We start from the raw sequence: 23,374 nt of genomic DNA, 5'->3' as shown, positions 1-23,374 counted from the left end.
GGTCTCTCACCGGAGCCGGGCTCTCTCACCGGAGCCGGGATCCCTCACACACCCAGAGCCTGCCCCAGTCCCGCTCCCTCTCCTTCCCCCCTCACACCCGTCACCTTCAGTGACGGGCACACACCGACCCTCCGCCCCAGGGGATTTGAAACCTTTTACTAAAATCTCCTAAAAAACGCACCAGGTGGATTTAACTCATTGTTTGTGCACGTTACTGGTGTATTCTGATTTTTTTCTCTTCAGAAATCTGGCCGGACTGGTTGAAGGATGAGGTAAAAATGGCTCCTGAGTGCTCTGAGCGGAAAAAGGTTTATGAGCAAGCTGTGAAAGGCTACCGCTGTAAATTGTTGATAAACGCTATAAAATGTGCTGTTACTCTCAGACTGGGGGACTGGAGGGAAGGCTGAGAGAGCTGGGGCTGCTCAGCCTCGGGAAGAGACCTGAGAGGACACCTCATCCATATCCGTCAGTGTCCGAATTTACTTGTACGCTGTCAGTGCTCGGAGCAGGAACCAGGCTCTGCTCGGTGGTGCCGGGCAATGGGATAAGAGGGAAGGGGCAGAAGCTGATGCCCAGGAGCGTCACCTGAACGTGTGGAAGAACTTTTCCACAGTGCCATGACCGAGCACTGAGGCGCACTGCCCAGAGAGGGTGCGGAGTGTCCCTCACTGGAGACATCCTAGAACCGTCTGGTTGCAATCCTGTGCCGCGTGCTCTGGGATGACTCTGCTTAAGCAGGGAGGTTGGACCAGACGACCAACTGTGGTCCCACCCGACCTGACCCATCCTGTGATTTTTATTTTTATTTTATTTTATTCTATCCAGCACGCGCCCGGACGGTCCCGGGAGTGCGCGACCCCTGTTCGGCGCACGCGCCCCCGCCCGCAGGCACCGCCCCGCCGGTGTCGCGCGGCCCGTGCCCGCCCTCCCATTGGCCACGCGAGACCCGTCACGCGCGGCCGCCCCCTGGCGCGGCGGGAGCGCCCGCGCAGGCGCAGTGCCCGCTGAAGGGGGGACGGAGGCGGCGCCGGCAGGACCCGCGCAAGGCGCCTTCCCGCGGGCCGCGCCGGCCGCCGCTCCGAGCCATGCTGCGGGCGTGCCGCCGAGCGGGGCTCGCCGCAGCTAAGCAGGTGAGCGTTCCCCGGGGGAGTCCCGCGATCCATCCCCGCTGAGACCAGCCCTACGACCGGTACGGCCGGGCCAGGCCTGCGGGGAGGGGGGAATCCCTGTGACCGCGGCTCGGCGCGCGCTGAATGACTCCGCACGCGCGGGCCCTGATTGGCTGCGCAGCCTTTGACGCGCGGCCGCGGCCGCCAACGGAGGCGAGGGGCTGGCACTGATCGTTGGGGTGTACTACCAGTCCCAGCGTGCACCGCGGCAGCACAGCGCGGGACAGAATGAGGCATCACCACAAGGCACGCCGGGACTCTTAGTCCTTAATGGGGTGGTGGGGAGCCGCGTTGCTTGCTGGGGGCTGTAGTCTCGGCCGCCATGGCTGCGCTGGGCCCGCAGCTGCGCTCCGTTGCTCCCGGCCCACAGCCCGGGACACCGCCGGGAGCCGCGGGCGTGGCCCAGGGCCCGGTGGGGGCTCGCTGGGGACGCGCACGGCCCGGCGGCCCGTACGGATGGCGCGTGGATGGACGGCAGGCGCGCTCCCCAGCGGGAAGGACGTGACCTTGCCTTCCCCGGTGCGGCCTCCCGCGCAGCCCCTGCTGAAGCCGCCGGGTCCGGCCGCCCGGAGGGCCGGGAGCGGCGCGCCCCGGTGTGTAGCGTGGGGACACGAGTGATGGCAGCGCTCCTGTGTTAGGGGATCCTTCTGTCTGCACAGTGGGACACAACATGCGGTGCCGAGGGCAGAAGTGCCCGTGGGACTCGTTCTGTGTGTTCTGTACCTTTGCCTCTCCTTATCAGCAGAGATAAGGGTGGTGATGTGCTCTGGAGCCTTTTTAAAGCAGTAGGCCAACTTTAGGAAGCCACTGGGATTTATAGGTGAGGGTGACTCCTTTACCAAGACCCCCTGTATTTCAGCTGCCTGATAAAAAATAACCTGACTAGATCACTTTTATATCCTGTTTTCCATCCCAGTGTTCATTACCCTCTGTTCACAGGATTTAGCAAAGGAGAAGCTGTAGGTTCTTCCCTCTAAAGCTCCAGCCTTTCCCACTGCAGCAGCTGCATTTCCTCTGCTGCTCTATAGGGCTGGAGAGTCCTTTGGTCACCTGATGGCCACTGAAAAAAGGCTCTGGGTTTGCCTGGCTGTGGAAAGTTTCATCTGGAAGTTGAGAAGACAGAAACCAGGCTTTGGCAGATATTTATCACTTGAGGCTATTTGCATGTGCTTGGCTTTAGCAGAATGTGTCTGGAATGACTGTACAGCTCCAGAACAGCTAGGGTGGTGCTTTGCAGCTGGAAGTTGGTCATCAGGCTATAAATATTTGGTGAAAGAGTCACAGAGTGGTTTGGAAAGGACCTTAAGACTTTCTCATTCCAAACCCCCTGCCCTGGACAGGGACACCTTCTGCTATCCCAGGTTGCTCCAAACCCTGTTCAGCCTGGACATGGACACTTCCAGGGATAGGACATCCACTATTTCTCTGGGCAAGCACCACACCACCCTCACAGGGCAGAATTTATCCTTAAGAACTGTGCAAACACAGAGATGCCACAGCACTCTCTGAAGTTTGTTATCTGTACCAGACAGTTCACACTGGAGACTGGGAAAACTTCATTCATTCTTTCCTTCCCTCTTTCCTGTTATTCATTTTTTCCTACTTTCATTCTTTCTGTGAGCTCTTTATTCATTCTTTCCTACTGTGAGCTCTGTGTGTGGAGCATCAATAGACTTGTAACAAGTAAATTGAAGTGGCTTTGACAGAAGGGGATCTTCATCACTTTCAGAAATCTTTTCTGTCACATGTGCTGTGCTGCAGAGAGATTTTTCTCTTGAAGTATTTTTGGAGTTTTCTGTGAAATGAACAGGGCTTTTAGTAAGTGTGTGATATTTGACAGAAGTCTTGGATGATGGGAAGTCAGAGTTCTGTAGTGAGATGTCCTTGTTGAGTCTGATCTCTGTCTTAATGAAGAAAAACTTCTCTGAAGCTTCTGGTTTGCTCTTTCTGTTGAAGTGCACGAATCCCATGTTACAGAAATTCTAGAGTAGGATGCTTGAGCCTGGTGCCTAAGAGAGGTTGAGCTGGAGCTGAGTGAGCAGAGGATGGTGTGTCCTGGCCATGGTTATTTGAAGTTACACACAAAGTATAAACCTGCAAGGCAAATTTAATTTGTTTAATGGTGTTCTGCCATGCTGTTCTTGCCCTGAGCACTGTGCCAAAGTGAGCTCACTTGGATATCCTTAAATATCCCTAAATCACTGGGGCTCATAATATTAACCAGAGTGAAGATGTGATGTGCCCTGCTAAGTGATTATTGTGGTGATTAAATAGATTATGAATGCAAAATAATAAGTATTTAAAAAGTTGGGAGAAACAAATACAATGTAGAACTGCTGGAGGATGAGGAAGAAATAGAAACAGCTCCCCTGCAGTGCCCTTGCTGTGGGCATCCTTGCTGTGTCCATGCTGGCTCATCCAAAGAATTTTCTGTCTTCTGCAGGAAGAAATTTCTGCCTTTTCAAGGGCACAGCAAAGCATGTGTGATGAATTTCTCCAAAATTCTTTGAGACATTTTTACAAATAAATGACAGGGATCTGAAAATTTCCAAAGTCCTGGAAATTTTGCAAAGGGGAGATTAGAAACGACCTGCTAATTTCCATATTATGGTGTTACAGTAAATACAAGCAATATTATTATGTTGGCCAAAAGAGAGCAATATTTATTTAAAATTTGATTTTTTAAAAAATCAGTGATATTTGGAGGTATTAGTGTATTTGGATGTGAGAGAGGAAAATTGAACTTGGGCTTCTGTTCATAAAACATGGGTACCTACAGATTTTCATTTGCTGTTCCACTGGCCAGCTGTGGCAATTTGTTGCAGTGACTTGAAAGATAAAGTTGGTGAGAGCTTGTTTGGGGTTTAATTACTGCTCCCATTGCTACATGTGTGAGAGTCCCAGTGCCAGAGATGGAGGGCCTGTGTTTTGGTTCCTCTCATCTTGATGAAAAATTAATAGAACGAGGATTTGGCTAATTCTAGAACAGTCCAGCTTGGAAGAGATCTCAAAAGATCATCTGGACTACAATCAATAATCCCTCCAAAAAAACCCTCCTGGTGTATAAATGATAACTGCTGAGCTAAGAGAAGCAGGTGTTCTCTGCCTTGGTGGCTCCCTGAGCACAGCCTGATCCCAAGGGCAGGAACTGGTGTTTGCTGAAGGTGTGGAGCCAGATGGGTCCAGTGTTGTTTGCCATCACCAGGTGTGAGTAGGAGTTTTAGCCAGCAGGGACAGGGCTGAGCTGGCCCAGAGGGCAGGTCCAGCCCAAGCAAGGGTGTAGGAGTGACAGTGGTGCAGGATGGGATCACCTCCAGAAAGCCTGGCCAGGAGCTCAGGAGTGATGGCTTATTTCCAGGGGAGCAGCAGGCAAAATAGCATTATCCCAAAGTGTTGGAAGGGGCTGGAAGTTCAGTCTGAATTGATGAATAGAAAATCAGGGTTTTTTCCCTTCTCATTTTACTGGATTGAGCTGTATGCATAATACTGGCTTATTTGCTCCTCCTGTGCTTTCTGGTGTAATAGGGACATACTGAGAGTCAGGAGCACATTCAGAAGTTGGTAACAAAATGATTTGTGAGGCTTTTAGTACTGAAATTCCCCTTGAAAGGAGCACTGAAGCCTCAGGAAGTGCTCCTGGAGCAGTCAAGTCAGAAAATCAAAAATGTTACAGAACATATTTATTATTTTGTTGCCCTTTCTATCCATCACAATCCAGAAAACCACCCACAGCAAGGGCTCCTGGAGGTCTCAGGGGTAAGAGGAGCAGGCTTCCTCTTGCTGTACATGTGCTCCTGCTGCTAATTAAAAATCTTTTGGCTGCCTTTGTGGAAAGAATAAGAATGCAGTGTTCCTGCCTTTTCCTGTCTGTGCTGTTGGACAGGGATAGGACCTAAACCACAAGAGTTGTGCATATTATTGCCATGTGCAAAAGGAAATAGAGAAACTTGTCTTCTGGGGTTATGTTGTAGTAAAGCATCTCCCAGTTTTTTCTTTTTTAAACAAAAAATTCCCTGTTGGGTAAAATACCTCAGCTGTGGGAAAAGTTCATTTTGTGCCTTGTGCTTTGATTTCTCATGAGTCCTGTATTTCCCTGTTAGTAATTCCCATGTGGGGAAAAACCTCTGAGCCAACAGTGTGTTTTCTTCTGTAGGCTTAGAGTAGCTTAACCAGTCCTTCAGAGAAGATAAAAATCTTGATAATGTGGATCTTGTTAAGTAGAATTTAATAAAATATCACTCTTCATATACTAATTTAATTTATATTATAATCTGATGTCTGTCTGAAAGTGTACATGTTGGTAATTCTTTTAAATAAGTGGTCTTGGTTTGGAAGCTTAAGGAGAATTGCTTATATCTTAAGAATTAAAAGTAGTTTTAATCATTTAAACAGCTGTTGTTGTGTTCTGCCCCACTCACACTGAGCCATTCTAGTATGTGAGATTGAAATGCATCTGAAACTAACCCAGTTGTACTGCCCAGCACATAAATTAGCAAAATAAATGCGAGAAGAAGCTGGGATAGGGGTTTATTCCTTCTCATTTTTCAGATTTTCAGTTTATTTTTCAAAGAATTTCATGGCTTCTTAAAAAGCCCTGAACCTGGAAGCTGCACATGTGTTCTCAGAAAAGAGTCCAATGTTGTAGTGCTGGTCACAGCTGTCCTACAGACACACTGAGGCTGTGGCAGCAGAGCCAGTGAGCCCAGTGCCTCCCTGTGTCCCTGCTGACCCTGCCTCCTCCCCACAGCCCAGTGCTGCTGTGGGGAGGGAGATGTTTCCCTGTGTCCCTGCTGACCCTGCCTCCTCCCCACAGAACAGTCGGTGTGTGAGAGCCTCGCTCCGTCCATCGCGGCTCTACCGCGGATATGCCACCCACTCCGGGGACTCCGGGTACGTAGTGGGGTCTGGGGGGGGTGGGACTGCTTCTGCATTCACCAACAGGGGGTCTGCTCCTGGGTTTCACAGGAGAACAGACTCCTGGCAGTGGGATTTCTGTGTGGAGTAAATCCTGTTCTCATGGGGCGTGTTCCTTGTTTGGTTCGGTCAGATTTAGATGGAGAAAATGAAGATGATCAGTATTTATCATGGAAGTTGTGGGATGGCATCTTACTTTGGGTTAGTCACTAAGCAGTGTTGTAGCAGGCTGAAGGGGATTTAAAGCAGGTTCTGGAACAGAGTGGTGGTCCCTAGCTGTAAGCTGAAGACTCACAAACTGTTTGATGTTTGCCATATAATGTAATTTATTTATTTATGTAATTTACATCCCTTTCACTCTTCTTTCCTCCTCAGTGTTTCCGTGGGCAAAATCATTGGTGCAGGTCTGCTGTTTGTGGGTGGAGGGATAGGTGGAACTGTCCTGTATGCCAGCTATGACAGGCAGTTCCGGGAGAGCGTGGAGAAGGCCATTCCCTACTCTGACAAACTCTTCGAGATGGCACTTGGCCCTGCACCTTCCAGCACACCAGTGTCAAAGAAACCAGTAAGTGTCTCCCATACACCCCCACACATTCACTTCTCTCGTTTTTAAAGAGAGTGTCTGCACTTAGCTTTCAAATTCTGATTAATTTTACTTTGTGCTAAGAATTTAAAAAGTTAAAGAATTATGATTCCTTAAATTAATGAACTCCACCAAGTTCCTACTTGGTGCTGCAAAAGTGAAGCTTGTACATTTCCCATTACCATCTCGTGATTGTGGTGTGTGGGTTGTAAAACTTGTTTTTATTATAGTAAAATAATCTAATAGAATCCCAACTGAATAGCTGCTCTGCTTATACTCAGAAATAAAATGGGGAGAGAGAGAGGCAGGTGACAGGCTGGAATTCAACTGCTTTACTAGAGGCTTACTGTAGTTAGTGGTGTAGCAGAATTACAAAACTTACTCTAAATGAACTTATTTTAAAGAGGACTGAGAACATTCTTGAATAAGTGAAGATTTGAATGGTATAGAGCCAGGCATGAGCATCATGCTTCAAAATCTTAGTGGCACTACCCTGGAGAAAGGAAAATCTGATACTGCCTTTGGCACAACTCTGGAAATTGAAACCTGGAAGTTTCTCTGCTCCTCCATGTGAAAGGAAACACTTCCCAGTAATCAAGAATACTGAAAATCTGCTCTGGCCATATTTTTTTTTTTGACCTTTTAGAAGCCATTTGGCCTTCAGGAAACTCAAAATAATTTTAATGGAATTTTAAGAAAGCTGTTCTTAATGAGCGGGGGAAATCAGTCAATAAAATTTTCTCTCTTCTTGTTTTAGCTTCAGTTTGTGTGATCATCCAAGCTCTTGGTGGCTCCCAGGGAATTTTGCAAACCAGATTGATCAGCAGAGTTTTCTACTCCCCAGTCATGGCTCTAACCATTTTTACCTTGTGGCTTTCCACAATGGATATTAAGGGATTAATATAAAAAAAGTCACAATCGTCTGTGTTTGAGTGTTTATGTGCCCCAACCACCAGCATCTGAAGCCTTTCAAAAGGAAATCAGTGGAGCCAAACTTAGGGTTTCTGCATTCAACACACTCAGAAGTGCTTGGAATATTTGGGACATGAAAATATTTGTTTTTTATGCATAAGTTAATAAATATTTGTTTATAGTGAAAACTGCCACAATTCTACCTGCATTTTTGGAGAGGAGAAAATCATAAAAATTTATTCTGAATTAAAAATTAAGTCAAGGCATTAGATGTCTGTTTTAAATTGCACTTTGAAGCTCAGATTTATGGTACAGACACCTGGATATGGGAAAGTTAAAGTTCTTTTCCATTATACTGGAGTTGGTGAAATCCAAGCTGTTTGAAAAACTGATGATATTTCTTATTTCTGACTTATCAAGATACAACAAGGTCCACTGAAGATCTCATCTGTAGCAGAAGTAATGAAAGAGTCTAAACAGCCTGCTCCCAAATCCCAGATAGTCAAACCAGAAGGTGCTGCTCCTACAGAGGAAAAAGGAGGTAAATTTATAGAGTGTCATGTACAAAGAAGCAAACGACCTAATGATCTCCTGTGTCATATATGGTAGATTAAAATTGTCCTTTGAATGGTTGAAGGTAAATATTGTAATTTCTTAGAATTTTTTCTTTGCAGGTCATAACATTTGTGTTAAGTGGCTTTAGGTTTTTTCCCCCTATTTTTTTAAGAAATGTACTTAATTTAGAGGATATTTGGAATCCGAGATAAATAATTAGTAACCTTCATAGTGTAGATGTGAGTGAGACTCAGCAGGAAGAGAACTTTAGGTGCTGGACTCTGAGGCTCTTGCAAGCACAAGATACTTAATTGTGGATAATTACTGGGCTATTGTAAAGCCAGATCAAATGGAGCTTATTTAGAGAGGAGCACTTGTGATGTCTTTTTATGTTTATCTAATGGCTTTGTGTATGTGTAACTAATATCTTGTTGCTGTTTATCCAGGAAATCATTTTCTTCTGGAAATAATAACATCCATATCCAATTAATATTTTTCTACAGAGGAAAAAATTAAGTTTTATAGCCCTGTTATTATATTATAGCACTTGGCATGGAATGGTTTGGAAGGGAGCTTAAAAATCATCTAATTTCAACCCCCTGCCAAGGCCAAGCACACTTTCCACTAGACCCAAAAGGTCCATCCAACTTGGCCATGAGCACTTCCAGGGATGGGGCAGCCACAGCTTCTCTGGGCAACCTGGTCCAGTGCCTCACCACCCTCACAATAAAGAATTCCCTCCAAATATCTAATCTAACCCTGCCCTCTGTCAGTGTGAAGCCCTTCCCCCTTGTCCTGTCACTCCATGCCCTTGTAGAAGACCATCTCCAGCTCTCATGTAGGAACTGGAAGGTAATTGAAGGTGTCCCTCTACTCCATGCTGAACACACCCAGCTCTCCCAGCCTGTCTCCACAGCAGAGGTGCTCCAGCCCTCTGAGCATCTTTGTGGCCCCCTCTGGACTGGCTCCATCAGGTCCATTTCCTCCTTGAGTGGGGGGCCCAGAGGTGGATGCAGCAGTGCAGGTGGGGCCTCACCAGAGCAGAGCAGAGGGGCAGAATCTCCTCCCTTGACCTGCTGCCCACGCTGCTGGGGATCCAGCCAGGACACAGGTGATTTCTGGACTGCCTGTGCACATGACAAGGTCCATGAGCCTCTCATCCACCAGCACCCCAAAGCCCATCTCCTGGTGCTGTTCTTGATCCATTCTCCCCTCAGCCTGTGTTTGTGCTTGGACTTGCCCCAGCCCAAGTGCAGGATGTTGCACTTGGTCTTGTTGTTGAGCTTCATGAGGCTCACAGTTCCACCTCTGGAGCCTGTCCAGGTCCCTGTAGATGAATATCCCTTCCCTCCAGTGTGTGACTGCACAGCTCAGCTGGATGTCATCAGCAAACCTGTTGAGGGTGCATCAGTCCCACTGCCCAGGTCACTGCAAAGATGTTTAGCAGTCCTGGTCCCAACAGTGACCTTGAGGAACACACTTATCACTGGTGTCCACTGGACATTGAGCCATTGACCACAACTCCTTGGGTACAACCATCCAGCCAGTGCCTATTCTACAGAGTGGTTCATCCATCAGATCCATGTCTCTCCAGTTTAGAGATAAGGATGTCATGCAAGACAGTGGCAAATGCCACTTCAAATTTCTGAAAGCCAGGGAAAGATGATGTCACTTGCTCTTCCCTTTTTCAGCAACTCTGCTCCCTCACTGGAGGATCTCATCTACTCTGTCATCCTCTCAGGCAGCCTGAAGCAGGCCTCCAGTGTAAATGTCACCTATCCCTACGCTCCCTCTAATCCTGGCCATAAACTCTTGATTGGCTGCTCATCCATTCCCAGGCAGAGCTCCATTCACACACAACTGACAAGTTGGTCATTGACAAAGAGGGTGATTGCACTCCCCTGCCAGGCCTTCCTAAAGAGCCTTCATCCTTCCATTCCAACCCTCCAGTCACAATTGCCATCCCACCATGTCTCCATGAAGTGAGATTCCCTTTTCCTGGGCCCCCCCATCCCAGCAGCTTTGGTTTAAGCCCCTCCTCACCAGCTCAGCAGGCCGCTGGCTGAAGATGCTCTGGCCATGGTTCTGTGGCAGATGGAGCCCATCTCCCCAGCTGTACTAACTGGTGTGTTCTGCAACTGTGTTTAACAGCAGGCAAGGCTGCAGCACAGATCATCTCTGCAACAGGGGTAGCTGTGTCGGTGCCAGCTCCGGGGATACAGACTGAAGAAGGTGAAAAAAATCATGTGACTACAATGAAGAAAACCCAAATCCTCTAGCTTCACGTGCATGCATTCTTGCTTCTGTGTTTGTCATTGTTGAAAGGTGTGAGTTTCTGTGCCTTGTGCAGAAAACTTCCACCATATTTGGACACAGTGAGAGCTGCAGATGACTGGGACAGGTATAGGTGTGAGCACAAGAGCAAAGCCTGCCTTTGTGCTGAACTGAACTTGCACATTCCAGTTTGCCTCTGCTCTTGGTGGCTTTGTGATTGCTGTTCACGAGGGCATCTCTGCCCAGGGACAAGTGAGGAAAACGTGTTTATTGTTAAACTCAACAAGAGACACCAGCCTTGAGATGATGGTCTATTCCAGATGTGATTAGATTATATTAATTCTTTTAGTTATGAACATTTCATAGAAAGCATGCCAGGGTTAAGTACGTGCTGCAGAGTAACATCACCATTATTCAGAGGTGACCTGATGGGTTTTGTTGCAGCTCAAGGCTGAGAGCTCTGGGCTGTTTCCTCAGCTCAGATTCAACTTGCTGTTGATCTTGAGAGTGGTAATTAGGTAAATTCTCACTCTTAAAGGCATTTTTAGTGGTTGTAGGCAAGGGAATGGAGTATAATTGTGATCCACCATAGCCTTCTCGCTCATCCTTCATTGTTTTGGTTGGGCTCTGTAAGCATGCCAGGGGAGAACTGAGAAAAAGCAAGAAGGGAGATTCACTTGAAATTTAACCTTGGCTCTGTAGGTGTTTCTCACTTCCTGCTTTGCCTTTGACTTCTGAGTCTTGTGTAATTTTGTAACTAGACAATGGAAAAATCTCCAAATGCATGTGAGGTGTCCATGCTCTTGTCTTTAAGTTGTGAGACTGGCCTTTGTAGTTATGGATATAAAGATTCTTCAGGTAGTTCCAGCATGGTTTTGAGCAGAAGTCAGATCTATAAAGTGATACCAACTATAAAAATCAGTTTTGGTAAAGTTGCTTCCCTACAAGTAACTGCTGTACACTAATTTGGACTCTCCACTTAAGCAGTTTGACTCTTTTTTTAACTTCTGAATAGGAAAACAACACGAAGGTTCCCATGCTGTAAAAGAACGGCCACCAGAAGAAGTTGCAGCCCGGCTTGCCCAGCAAGACAAAGAGGAGCAAGAGAAGGTATCAGGTGAGTCCACACTGTCACTGTTCCTGTGTGTGTTGCATGGGACAGAACTGTGGAATTGCACTGGCTTTATAGTCCTAAGCTCCTTACACACCTCTTGGATGTGGGAGTGGTGGTGAAGCTTCTTCCACCCACTCATAAATAACTGAGAATTGAAGAATTATGGAAAAATTGAGGTTGGAATAGACTTCAGGGTTCAAGGAAAATATGAAAATTTGTTTCCAGAACCATTAGAACAAGTGAACATGGGATATACCTGTACTCCCCTCCAGTCCCATGGGAGAGATCTTCCACTGGGTGGTGTTTTGCTCTCCTCAATACCTCTGCTCTGAATAAGGAGAGCATTTTGATGATCTTCTTCTGTAGGCTGCTGTTTAATTCCCAAACTGCCCAGCCTTTTTAGATCATAGAAAATAATTTAAGAGATGTAGAGGCTGTAACATGTTATTTTACTAATTATAAAGTTCTTTTCTTTATTGTTTAATTGACTTAAATTTTTTTTCCAGCCCTTGCAGCAACTCTAGAAGGAGCCCTAAACACAACTGCTCGTGTAACCCTTCAGGCTATCACTGCTCAGGAGTCAGCTGTGCAAGCAGTGAATGCCCATTCCCAAATACTGAAGGATGCCATGGATAATTCTGAGGTAAACTGGACAAGTGGGGACAATTTTTTCTTTTTCATTGGTTTCAGCAAAACTTCAGTCTGAATTAAAAATAAACTTGGAATCTTTTCTTGCAATGCCTTTATCACAGTTTTAACTCACTTTTCCAGATGTGAAATGTGGTATAGTCAAATAATGCAGTGGTTTTGATTTTGAATTTTGCAGTTTGTTTTTTTTTTTTTCCAACTCCTCTATTTGCTTTTTGCCAGAAGAAAATTCAAGTTAAGACATTAATAATTTTCACACTGTATTTTAATTAATTTTATTTTAATTCCCAAGACTCTTCACCTAGGTAAGATCATTCTGTCCACCCCAATAATTCCATTCAACTTTTTCTCTTTGCCAACATCCTCTTGCTGGATTGTTTGTTTCTTGTCAGGAAATAAGAAGGGGATGTACAAATTATAAAATTTGTGGTGTGCTCATGCCAGAGTTTGTGTGGGTCTGCCACTGCCCATTCAGTTCTGGAGCAGAGATAGAATTCAGTTGTTAATCAGTTAGCAGGGACATGGGCAACCAACCAAGCACTCAAGACTTAATCTAGTAGTTAGTAAAATAACTGCCTAAAGAGATTGCTTTTAAGCTTAATTACTAAGCTTAATTTAAAATCAACTTTAAAGTATTATGGTACTTTAAGTATTAAGCTTAAAAGCAATTTTAAAATAGTAAAGTATTGTAATACATGTGGAGCTTTCCCCACTATAGGTTGTGCACCATACAGTGATTCTCATGTAAGCTCTTTTGAATAAAGGTCTGTGGCTCAGGAAGAAAAAACCCATTAAGAATCAAACAAAACCAAAACAAAATATTGGAAGAGAAACATCACTTGTAAAGGTTCCAGCTGTGCTGTTGAAAAACACAAGAATGGTGCTCAGTTTGAGGGAAATGTTCAGTGACCAGGCTTCCCCTGTGTGGTAACCCTTGTTCAGTGATTGCCATGACCCTACTGAGGAGTCTGTGCTGGGGGGAAGGCTTCCCCTGTGTGGTAACCCTTGTTCAGTGATTGCCATGACCCTACTGAGGAGTCTGTGCTTCCCAGGATGCCGGGGAGAAGAAATCCTCGCAGTGGCGCACGCTGGAGGAGGCGCTGAAGGACCGCAGGAGAGCCGTGGATGAAGCTGCTGATGCCCTCCTGAAAGCCAAGTGAGTTGCTGGATTTAAGTCTTGGAGTAAAAAGTTACATTGCTCATGTGAGGGCTGGCAAACACCAGATGTGTTTCTAGAAAGAATGGAGTCACCTGTGTTCATATTGAATGATCTGTTTGTGCCAAATCAAAAGATGGTTTAATACTCATTAGCCATGAGCATTTTAATTTGACATGTGCAAACCTTAGGTGCCTGTGCACAAATTCTGCCTATAGCAGAGAGTCTGAAACAGTCCTGTTCTTTTTAAGAACTTCTTTATCTCTTTAGTACTAACATAGAGTGCTGGTAAGTTCAAGGAAGTTGAAAAAAAAAACCACAGTCCTTTTAGTATTATTGTTGAATAATTTTGTTAATAATAAATGTATTGTAAGGAGCGTGTGTTGATCTGTTAGGGGGATGGAGGGCTTTGCAGAGGGACCTGGAATGGTTGGATGGATGGGCAGAATCTAATGGGATGCAGTTCAATCAGTCCAAGTGCCAAGTCCTGCACTTTGGCCACAATAACCCCCTGCAATGTTATAGGCTGGGGACGGTGTGGCTGGACAGTGCTCAGGAGGAAAGGGACCTGGGGGTGTTGGTTGACAGTTGATTGAACACGAGCCAGCAGTGTGCCCAGGTGGCCAAGAAGGCCAATGGCATCCTGGCTAGTATCAGGAATAGTGTGGCCAGCAGGAGCAGGGAGGACATTCTTCCCCTGTACTCGGCACTGGTGAGGCCACACCTGGAGTGCTGTGTCTAGTTCTGGGCCCCTCAGTTCAGGAGGAACGTTGAGATGCTTGAGCGTGTCCAGAGGAGAGCAACGAGGCTGGTGAGGGGCTTGGAACACAAGGTGTATGAAGAACGACTGAGGGAGCTGGGGTTGTTCAGCCTGGAGAAAAGGAGACTCAGAGGTGACCTTATCACTCTCTTCAACTTCCTGAAGGGTGGCTGTGGTGAGTTGAGGGTCGGTCTCTTTCTCTGGGCAACAACAGACAGAACAAGAGGACACAGTCTCAAGCTACGTCAAGGGAGATACAGGCTAGAATTAAGGAGGAAGTTTTTCACAGAAAGAGTGGTCAGATACTGGAATCATCTGCCCAGGGAGGTGGTGGAGTCACCATCCCTCAATGTGTTTAAAAAAAGACTGGATGTGGCGCTCGGTGCCGTGTTCTAGTTGAGGTGTTGGAGCATGGGTTGGACTCGATGATCTTAAAGGTCTCTTCCAATCTAGAAATTCTGTGATTCTGTGATTCTGTGACTTCAGTCGGGAGAAGAGAAGGCTCTGGGGAGATCTTCAGGCACTCCAACACCTAAAGGGGATAAGGAGAGCTGGGGAGGGACTTTTTACAAAGGCAGAACAAGGGGGAATGGCTTCAACTGACAGAGGACCAATTTAGATTGGATATTAGGAAGAAATTCTTCCCTGTGAGAATAGTGAGACCCTGGCACAGTCTGCTCAGAGAAGCTGTGGCTGCCCTGTCCCTGGAGGTGTTCCAGGCCAGGCTGGATGGGGCTCTGAGTGACCTGTTCCAGTGGAAAGTGGTCCTGTCCATGGCAGGGGGTGGGATGAGATGATCTCTAAAGTCTCCTCCAAGCCAAACTGTTTGAGGATGACTCCATGACTGCATTCTGTGTATTGAGTCAGCAACATCACCAGCTTCTTTTAGTTATAATGAAAAAATTAAACCTTGCAGCATCCTTTGGCTGCAAGGTTTAATTTTTTCCTTTGGCAGTTCCCTGCATCCACAGAATTGCTTTTAAGCAATTTGATTTTCACTGAGCACATGCCTAAGAAAAACTTGAATTCTGAATGGCAGCAGTCTTCATACCTTGGGGTCTGTATGACCTGTGTTGATGTGCCCTGAATGTGGTCTGTGGGCACTGAAGGAGCAGAAATAAAATGACAAACAGTATCTCCAAGATGCCCTTGTAGTGAGGTTAGAAATAAATTTGGAAACCCTTTGATGCTTCTAAGGCTGAGAGAGTAACATCATCCTTGAAGCTGCATGGTTGCTATCACATTACAAACTTCCCTTATCTTTGATGTTGCTGGGCTGACTGAAGTTAGTGGGAGGTGTAATTGAGGCTTCATTGTTAAAACAAAGCTAATGCAAACCCCACATGCAGCAGCTTTCATTCTCTATTGCTCTACTGGATATCTTTGCTTTTATTATTTTCTTAATTTACTTATTTTAAATCTTGTTCCTTATTCTAATGAGGTCATTGAAAACCTCCATTGGTTTGAATGGATTTGGAAAAGGAACATTTTTTCACTTATTCCTTGATTTCCAATTGTGCTAGAGGAAAGCATTCCTTTCCTAATTACAAAAACCCATCATCTATCTTTACAGAGCCCTCTAAATTCTCTCCCATCCTCATTAATCTCCACCAGTCACCATGTCCAAACACTTCTGCAAGCGTAAGCCATCTATATTAAAAATGTTTCCTTGCTGCTGTTATGTGCTGGAAATGTCTGCTGTATAATTCTAACCTAATTTTAATCTCTAATTCTAGTTTTACTAATTCTAACTCCTTCCAGTGAAATTCCATCTTCCCTCCAGCTAAATCCTGAATACTAATTGCAGTATAAATAATTCTCATTGTACATGGAATAGCCGCACTGACATCTTTAGGTTTCAGGCTGTGGGAAAAAAGTAATCCTTAGTCAAAGCATCTTAGAGTTGGTAGATAGGAAGCACCAGTAGAGTTACCCAGTAGTTGTTCCTGTGAATACCAACAACATAAAGTACATTTTCTTTGGGGTGATAAGCCCTGTTTGTATTACATTTAGCAGCTGCTTCTCTTTTCAGAGAGGAGTTAGAGAAGACAAAGGGTGTCATTGAGCAGGCCAAGAAGTCTCAGCTGGCAGGAGCCAAACCTCACGTTGTTGCTGCAGAAGAAAATCTCCATCATATGATTGTGGACTTGGACAATGTGGTGAAAAAGGTAAGGCTTCCTCAGACTGTTTATAATTGCCTCTAGAGTGGGGACTCCTTGGCAGCTTGTGCAGACCACTCATTTCCATTCCTCTGCAAGGGATGAGATATTTCATAGAATCACAGAAAATGCTGAGTTGGGAGAGACACACCAGGATCATTGAGTCCAACTCCTGATCCTGCACAGGACACCCCAAGAATCCCATCCTGTGCCTGTGAATGGTGTCCAAACATTTCTTCAGCTCAGACAGGCTCTGTGCTGTGACCACTTCCAGTGCATTGTGAATTGTAAATCCATCCTCTTGTAGCTGTGCTCAGGCTTTGAGCTGGTTGTACTGCCAGTAATCAGACATGGCAAGATCTTCATGAGAACTTGAACTCTGTCTTGAAAGAGCCTCCAGGTGGCTTGATGGTCCCAGTCCTTTCTGTTGGCAACTTGTAATTCTTCACTTGATTCCAAGGTAATTTACCACAAGCTTAGGGAGAAGTTCAGTGTGTGCTAATGACTTGGTTGTAAATCACTTTGAAGTTCAGAAGACTGGGAAAGAAATGTAAAGGTGAAGTTTATCTCCCTTTGCAGGACAGCTGGTAATTCATCAGGTGTGTTTGGAGTGAATATAGCCTGATAATGGGAACATCAGAACTCACTGAGGATGGCAGCAGTCACAGGCATCACTTACTAGGCCTGTATGATGGCTGTGAGCAGAGAAAAGGGGCTGGAGATGTTTAAGATATAAACTGAATTCAAGATACTCTTGGTCCTGCCCAGGCTGCAGACTGGCTGTGCAGTAACAGTGGGCATGTGAGGCAAACTAGATTAATTAAATTTCCAGCAAATAATTATTGTGTAAGAGAGGTTTAATATCACAGGGTGGGGTTTTGTGCTCTCCCAAGTGAGTTTGCCTTGTTTGGGCTGGGAGTTGGTATGTGCCAGCATCCCAGGGCTTGGCTTCAAATGATATCTGCCTTCAGTTTCAACCCTTGCCTTGAAAAACAAATGAATCTCACCCTTGTTTGTTCCAGGTTCAGGCAGCACAGTCTGAGGCCAAGATTGTGGCTCAGTACCACGAGCTGGTGGTCAAAGCCAGAGAGGAGTTCCAGAAGGAGCTGGACAGCATCACCCCTGATGTGAAGCCTGGCTGGAAGGGGATGAGTAAGTCTCCCATTGGAGGGGGGTCACCTTGTCCTTGTTGCACTGTGGTTTGTAGTGCATGACCACTCAATGTCCACCATCCCAGTTTTCAAATTTCACAGTATTTGGTTGGTCTGAAGTGAAAATGATTTCACAACTAAATTAAATAATCTAAAGCAGGTGGTGTGAAGAGAATCAGTTCTATCTGTGCTCTATGGGAAGTATCACAAAACGTAGCTCTTGTGTGGTAAATATCATATTGGTTGTATGAATATCTCTCCCTTCCCTATATATCAAGAAGGGAGTCAGGTCATTTGAGATTTCAATCAAATCTGATGTTAAACAGTAATCAAATACTTGGTTGACTCTGTGATTAGAGGAATTATAAAACACCACTGTTAGAGGGTGATAAAGAATTTCCTGAATTTTTCTACATCATCACTGAAACAGAGAGGTTTCTTTGTTTATACCCTGCCTGCCCCAGTACATTTTATTTCTGAACTAAACTGACACAGTAACACACCTGTAGCAACAGCCAGTGCTGCCCAAAAGCAGTGATCAGTCAGCTCACCCCTGCACACTCCTTGCCACAGGTGCCCTTGCTCACCTTAGCTGCTTTCATTTTAAAGACAAGCAGACTTGCAGGAGGTGGATTGTGTGTGTTCACCATTACTGTGGGTGAGCTCCTGCAAGAACCCATGTCTGGTATGTCTATGGAACAATTACTGTCTGTGGTAGTTCAAAAAAATTAATTCCCTAAAAAACCCACATTGCCAGATATTTTCACTCAGGGTTTAACATAAATGTACTAAGTGATCTCAGACTTTTCTAGCTGATGTATTCAGAAGCAGATGTTAAGGCTTTATTTCCAAGTTAGACATTTTTTTATAGAAGCAATAACTGTCATTTGAAAAAAATGGTGTCAGTATTGGCTTAATATTTTTCTTGAATTATACAATGTAGAATTACAACTGATTTTCTTTAAGCTACTTTATGCTTTAGGAATGTGGACCTTAGTCCACAAAATAATTTTCCTGGCTAAATGAATACACCAGACCTTTGGAGTGGCCAGTTTTCATTTAAAAAACAGCCAACCTCACACCTATATATGTGGGGAAAATATTTGAAATTAAGAAACTGTTTGTGCAGTTCACTTTTGGGATGTTACTAGTTCTGAAAAAAACCCCAACTTATTTAGGCTCCTTGGGGATGGAGCTGCCTTTCCTTTCACAGGACAAAATATTGGGTTTTGTAATCACTGCCCTTTTGTGGGAGGAAAGGGAAGCTCCTGGTGGCTTCCATGTGCCCCAGTTCTTACTGGTGTGGCTTGCTGAAGCACATGGGACAGACTTGTTGGGGTCTCTGACTCTCACTGCCACTGGGGATTTTGTTTCTTCACCAACTGCTTCTGTTTGTAAGACCCTAAAAATGGCAGACTAAAATTTCAGTGTCCTGTTGCACTTTCCTACTTCAAACTTCTGTTCCTTGCTTCGGCTGAATTCAAGTGTCCATCTGTGGGTTTCCAAGGGTGGTTTTAGTGGTTTGGGTGTCTTGGGCTACATCTTACCTGTAACACAGAGACTTTTATACTCCACATACTGTTCTTCCTGAATTCCTAAGGACTTGGTCTCATGTTTAAGTCACTGTAGATAAGCTCTTAGTTTTCTATTTTACTTTTGCATGACTGCCTTGCTGTAGTGAATGTGCATTAACTTTTCCAACTTCTTTCTGTTGCAGAGATAACTGACTTAGGTGAGTCACTGTCACTTGTTCTTGTCCCTTGAAAGTTACATCTCTTCTCTTTGTCCTTTTTTGTGTTTGTGTGGGGCATGGCTTTAAGTTACAGGCAGTTATCAACAAAGGGTGAAATGTGGCATTCCTAGAACATTTCAGGCTGAGGTATGCCTTGGGACCTTTTCCAGTCATGTTGCACGCTTGGCTTAAACCACAAAGGGATCTTTTTGTAACCCTGTTACATCCAACAGCTGAGCTTGGTGCTGCTGGTCTTCTTTCCTGCTGGACAGTGAGCACCACTGCTCTAAGTCCTCCTGTGCCAGTCCTTTGTCCAGCACTCAACAGCAAGGTGACTGAAGGACTGTGCAATCTTGCTTGCTTTAGACCCTGCAGGAATGCTTTCCCAAGTAGTCCCAGCTTTCCATACAGATTATTTAGCTGGCAGCCAGTGCAAAATGAGCTGCAGCATTTTATAAAGCCCTTCTCAGGTCACCAAATGCTGCAGGGTTAGCTTGGGTCCTCCGGTCCCAGGTACAGTGTGGTTGTGAATTGTGCTGCCCTCTAGGCAAATCTGAAAGGTACAATCTGGGGTAAGGAATCTGATTAGGAGCAGTTCATCTGGAGGACTGTCAGAGAGAAAATGTAATTCTGTCTGTCCCTCACAGTGACATCCCCTGCTGCTCTGTGTGCTGGCAGAGGGGAAAATATGTGGTGGTGTAAAAACCCAAGAAATGACAGAGCTGTTGACAGTCTCTGAGTGTGACATGGATATGGAAGTGTAAATTACAGCTGGGAATAATTTGGAAGAAACCAAGATAATTTCTCTCCTGGAATGAAAATACAGTTCAGAAAGTGGTCTCAGGTGGGCGTTAGCACAGGTCAAGGGCTTGAAGTGCTCAGAGACCTTCCCTAGAACGAGCTCACTGGTCAGTAACCCCTTGGAGCTGGAGAGCACTCAGGTGGGAGGCGGGGGGGGCCTGCAGCAGTTTCCCTGTGGTTGCCATCCCCTCCTGATGCCCTGTGTTCCCTGCAGCTGGGCAGCTGTCCACAGATGACCTGAACTCGCTGATCGCGCACGCCCACCGGCGCATCGACCAGCTGAACCGCGAGCTGGCCGAGCAGCGCGTGCGCGAGCAGCAGCACATCGAGTCCGCCCTGGAGAAGCAGAAACTTGAAGATAAAAAAGCATTTGAGGCAGCCGTGGCCAAAGCGCTGGAGCGTCACAAAAATGAGATTCAATTAGAACAGGAGAGGAAGGTAAAGTGGATAAAGCACCTGGTTAAATCTTTGGGTCAAAAAGAAGGTAGAAGAGTTAATGGAAAAGGCCAGAGGGACAACTGGGATGTTCTGGGTAGTGGGAGACTTCACATGGGTGAATCCCAAGCTAAACATGAAAAGGAATCACAGAATCACAGAATAATGAGGTTGGAAGAGATCTCTAAGACCACCGAGTCCAACCTGTGCCCTCACACCTCAACTAGACTATAGCACCAAGTGCCATGGCCAGTCTTTTTTTAAACACATCCAGAGATGGTGATTTTACCACCTCCCTGGGAAGTACTTTGTTATTCTTTCGGTGAAAAATTTCTTCCTAATATCCAACCTATACCTTCCCTGCCGTAGCTTGAGACTGTGTCCTCTTGTTCTGTCAGGAGATGTTGAGCAAGGAAACTGCTGCAAAGTTAGAATGGTGAAATCATACAAGGAATGACTTCATGAAGTTACTTGGCTCCTGTTGGAGATAGGATTACTGGGTCAAAAGAAATCCTGGAATGATTTGTGTTAGAAGAGATCTTCAAGGTCACCTTGTTCCAACCTCCTGCCATGGGCAGGGACAGGTTCCACTAGACCAGGTTGCTCCAAGCCCCATTGAACATGATCTTGGGAAGGGGTTGGGGCAGCCACAGCTTCTCTGGGCAGCCTGTGCCAGTGCCTCACCCCCCTCACTGAGAAGAATTTCAATGCTTGATCTGACCTTGTGTGGCCATTATAGGGCTATGCATGGAAAAGGTAAAGTCTCTTGGGTTTGGAAACTCATTTATAAAACAGCTTCCAAAAGTGTTTGATTTGACATGTTACTGTATTTTTATATACTACTTTGGTAGCTGCACTAAGTGCCTACTGAGTAACCAACAGTTACTTACATGGTGAACCACAAAATCTATTCCTTAACATCCCTAGGAAAAGGCTCAGCTGTAAAACTGGACCTCAGTATGTCTTTAAGCTGAAAGAGAAGCTGTCAGTGCCACTGCTCTGACACATGCCCCCAGTGATCACTGCTGTGATCCTGTGACAGTGTGACAAGCAGCTGAGCAGCAGTGGTGCATTACACCCCTCGTGTGTGTGCAGGTGGAAGAGGTGCGGGAGGTGATGGAGAGCGAAATGCGGACCCAGCTCCGGCGCCAGGCTGCTGCCCACACCGACCACCTCAGAGACGTCCTGAAGATCCAGGAGCAGGATCTAAAGGTGGAATTTGAGCAGGTAAGGGAGAGGAGCTCCCAGGGGAATTAAAGGGATATTCAAACCCTTGCAAAGCACACGTTTCATGTGACAAGAATCCTGAAACATGTTCCAGGGGATGGAAATAGGGGCTGGGGAGAAAAGCAAGCTTACCTTGAGGTGATACAGTGACTCAGTGTGTAGGTTTTATTCAGACTTGTCTGAAAAGCTTTTGCTATAGGTGATAAATTTTTGACACAAGTGCAGTAACTGTTAAATTCACCCTAATAAGGTTTCTTACTGGTATATTGTTTTTACTGTATGCATTGGCCCTAACAAGGACAACAGATACATAGAAGTGTCCTTAAAATAAGGTAAATATTACTAACCAGCTGATTCTGTTACTTGTATTGCACTGTTTCAGAACCTATCGGAGAAGCTCAGCGAACAGGAGATGCAGTTCAGACGCCTTACTCAGGAACAGCTTGACAACTTCACCTTGGATATAAACACTGCCTATGCCAGGCTGAAGGGAATTGAGCAAGCAGTCGAGAGTGAGCACTGAATTCTTTCTTTAAGGACTGTGTTCCCCAAAGGTTCCTTGCCCAAACTTGGGCATCTAAACCCAGGCTTAGGCACCTAGCTCACACTGCTGAGCACCCAGCAAATCCCAGATGAGGCGGTTCTTCCAAAAGTTGTCTTGTTCTGGCTCTAAGCTGTGGGACAGACTTGCTTTAGAGCACGTGCTGAGGGGGTGGCTGCTTTGGAAAGCAGAGGGTGGAGAGGGATGGCTCTTGCTGCTTGTTCTCAAAGCCGAGTTTGCCCAACTGAGAGCCCCTCCTTGGCTTGCCTTGCAGGTCACGCAGTAGCCGAAGAGGAGGCCAGGAAGGCCCATCAGCTGTGGCTCTCCGTGGAAGCGCTCAAATACTGCATGAGGTCAGGCACGGGGGACAGTCCCACGGAGCCCCTGGGCAGCGCGGTGAAGGCCATCAAGGCCAGCTGCGCCGACAACGCCTTCACAGAAGCCTTAACAGCAGCTCTGCCGCAGGAGTCCCTGACGCGGGGCGTGTACAGCGAGGAGGCCCTCAGAGCACGCTTCTACACTGTCCAAAAACTGGCAAAACGAGTGGCCATGATCGACGAGACCAGGAACAGCCTGTACCAATACTTCCTGTCCTACCTGCAGTCGCTGCTGGTGTTCCACCCTCAGCAGCTGAAGCCACCGGCTGAGCTCGGCCCCGATGACCTCGACACGTTTAAGTTACTGTCTTACGCTTCCTACTGCATCGAGCACGGAGATCTGGAGCTGGCGGCCAAATTTGTCAACCAGCTACGAGGGGAGTCCAGGAGGGTGGCACACGACTGGCTCACGGAAGCGCGGATGACCCTAGAAACCAAACAGATTGTGGATATCTTGACAGCATATGCCAGTGCTGTGGGGTTGGGAACAACTCAAGTGCAGTGAGCTAGGATTGGAGCTTTGGAGGCAGTTCAGCTGTTCTGGGCCAGAGAGAAATCCCATGATCTCCTGAGGGTTCAAACAGAGCTGTTGGCAGGGGCTGGAAGGAGTAAATCAAAGCACGGGTACAGTCTTGTTTCCTTGCACTGTATTTAATTTCACCATCTGTTGTATTTTTGTTGGTTTTGAGTTGTCATGACAACCAACTTCAGGAAGCTTCCCTACAATTTGTGTAAGAATTAATGTTTCCCCATCTTACCAAATGGGCTTGTGATCGAACCAAAATAATGTTTGTAACCTGCCATTAATCATTTGCCACTTTGTCAGCTGAATAAAACAAGACTTCAACCACTTGCTCCTGCTGTTT

The 23,374-nt window shown here is 46.0% G+C and overlaps 1 protein-coding gene across 4 annotated transcripts; it reads left to right on the top strand.

The window, feature by feature from the left end:
• The first annotated feature begins 985 nt into the window (after positions 1–985).
• On the top strand, positions 986–23,358 carry IMMT (inner membrane mitochondrial protein). 4 transcript variants are annotated; one of them, XM_059845385.1, is made up of 15 exons: positions 986–1,130; positions 5,983–6,059; positions 6,459–6,648; positions 7,999–8,119; positions 10,285–10,365; positions 11,423–11,524; positions 12,028–12,164; positions 13,222–13,325; positions 16,118–16,253; positions 17,267–17,396; positions 19,113–19,127; positions 20,143–20,366; positions 21,459–21,590; positions 21,973–22,102; positions 22,406–23,358. In XM_059845385.1, exons 1-15 carry the CDS (start codon positions 1,086–1,088, stop codon positions 23,011–23,013), a joined length of 2,232 nt encoding a protein of 743 aa, XP_059701368.1. In that variant the 5' UTR covers positions 986–1,085; the 3' UTR covers positions 23,014–23,358. The 4 variants fall into 4 exon arrangements, with proteins under 4 accessions (XP_059701368.1, XP_059701370.1, XP_059701369.1 ...); XM_059845387.1 differs by lacking the exon at positions 10,285–10,365; XM_059845386.1 differs by lacking the exon at positions 19,113–19,127.
• Positions 23,359–23,374: the final 16 nt, after the last annotated feature.

The sequence above is a fragment of the Haemorhous mexicanus genome, chromosome 4, assembly GCF_027477595.1.
Source record: "Haemorhous mexicanus isolate bHaeMex1 chromosome 4, bHaeMex1.pri, whole genome shotgun sequence".
NCBI classification, from domain to species: Eukaryota; Metazoa; Chordata; class Aves; order Passeriformes; family Fringillidae; genus Haemorhous; species Haemorhous mexicanus.
This window is presented reverse-complemented; position numbering and strand designations above follow the sequence as displayed.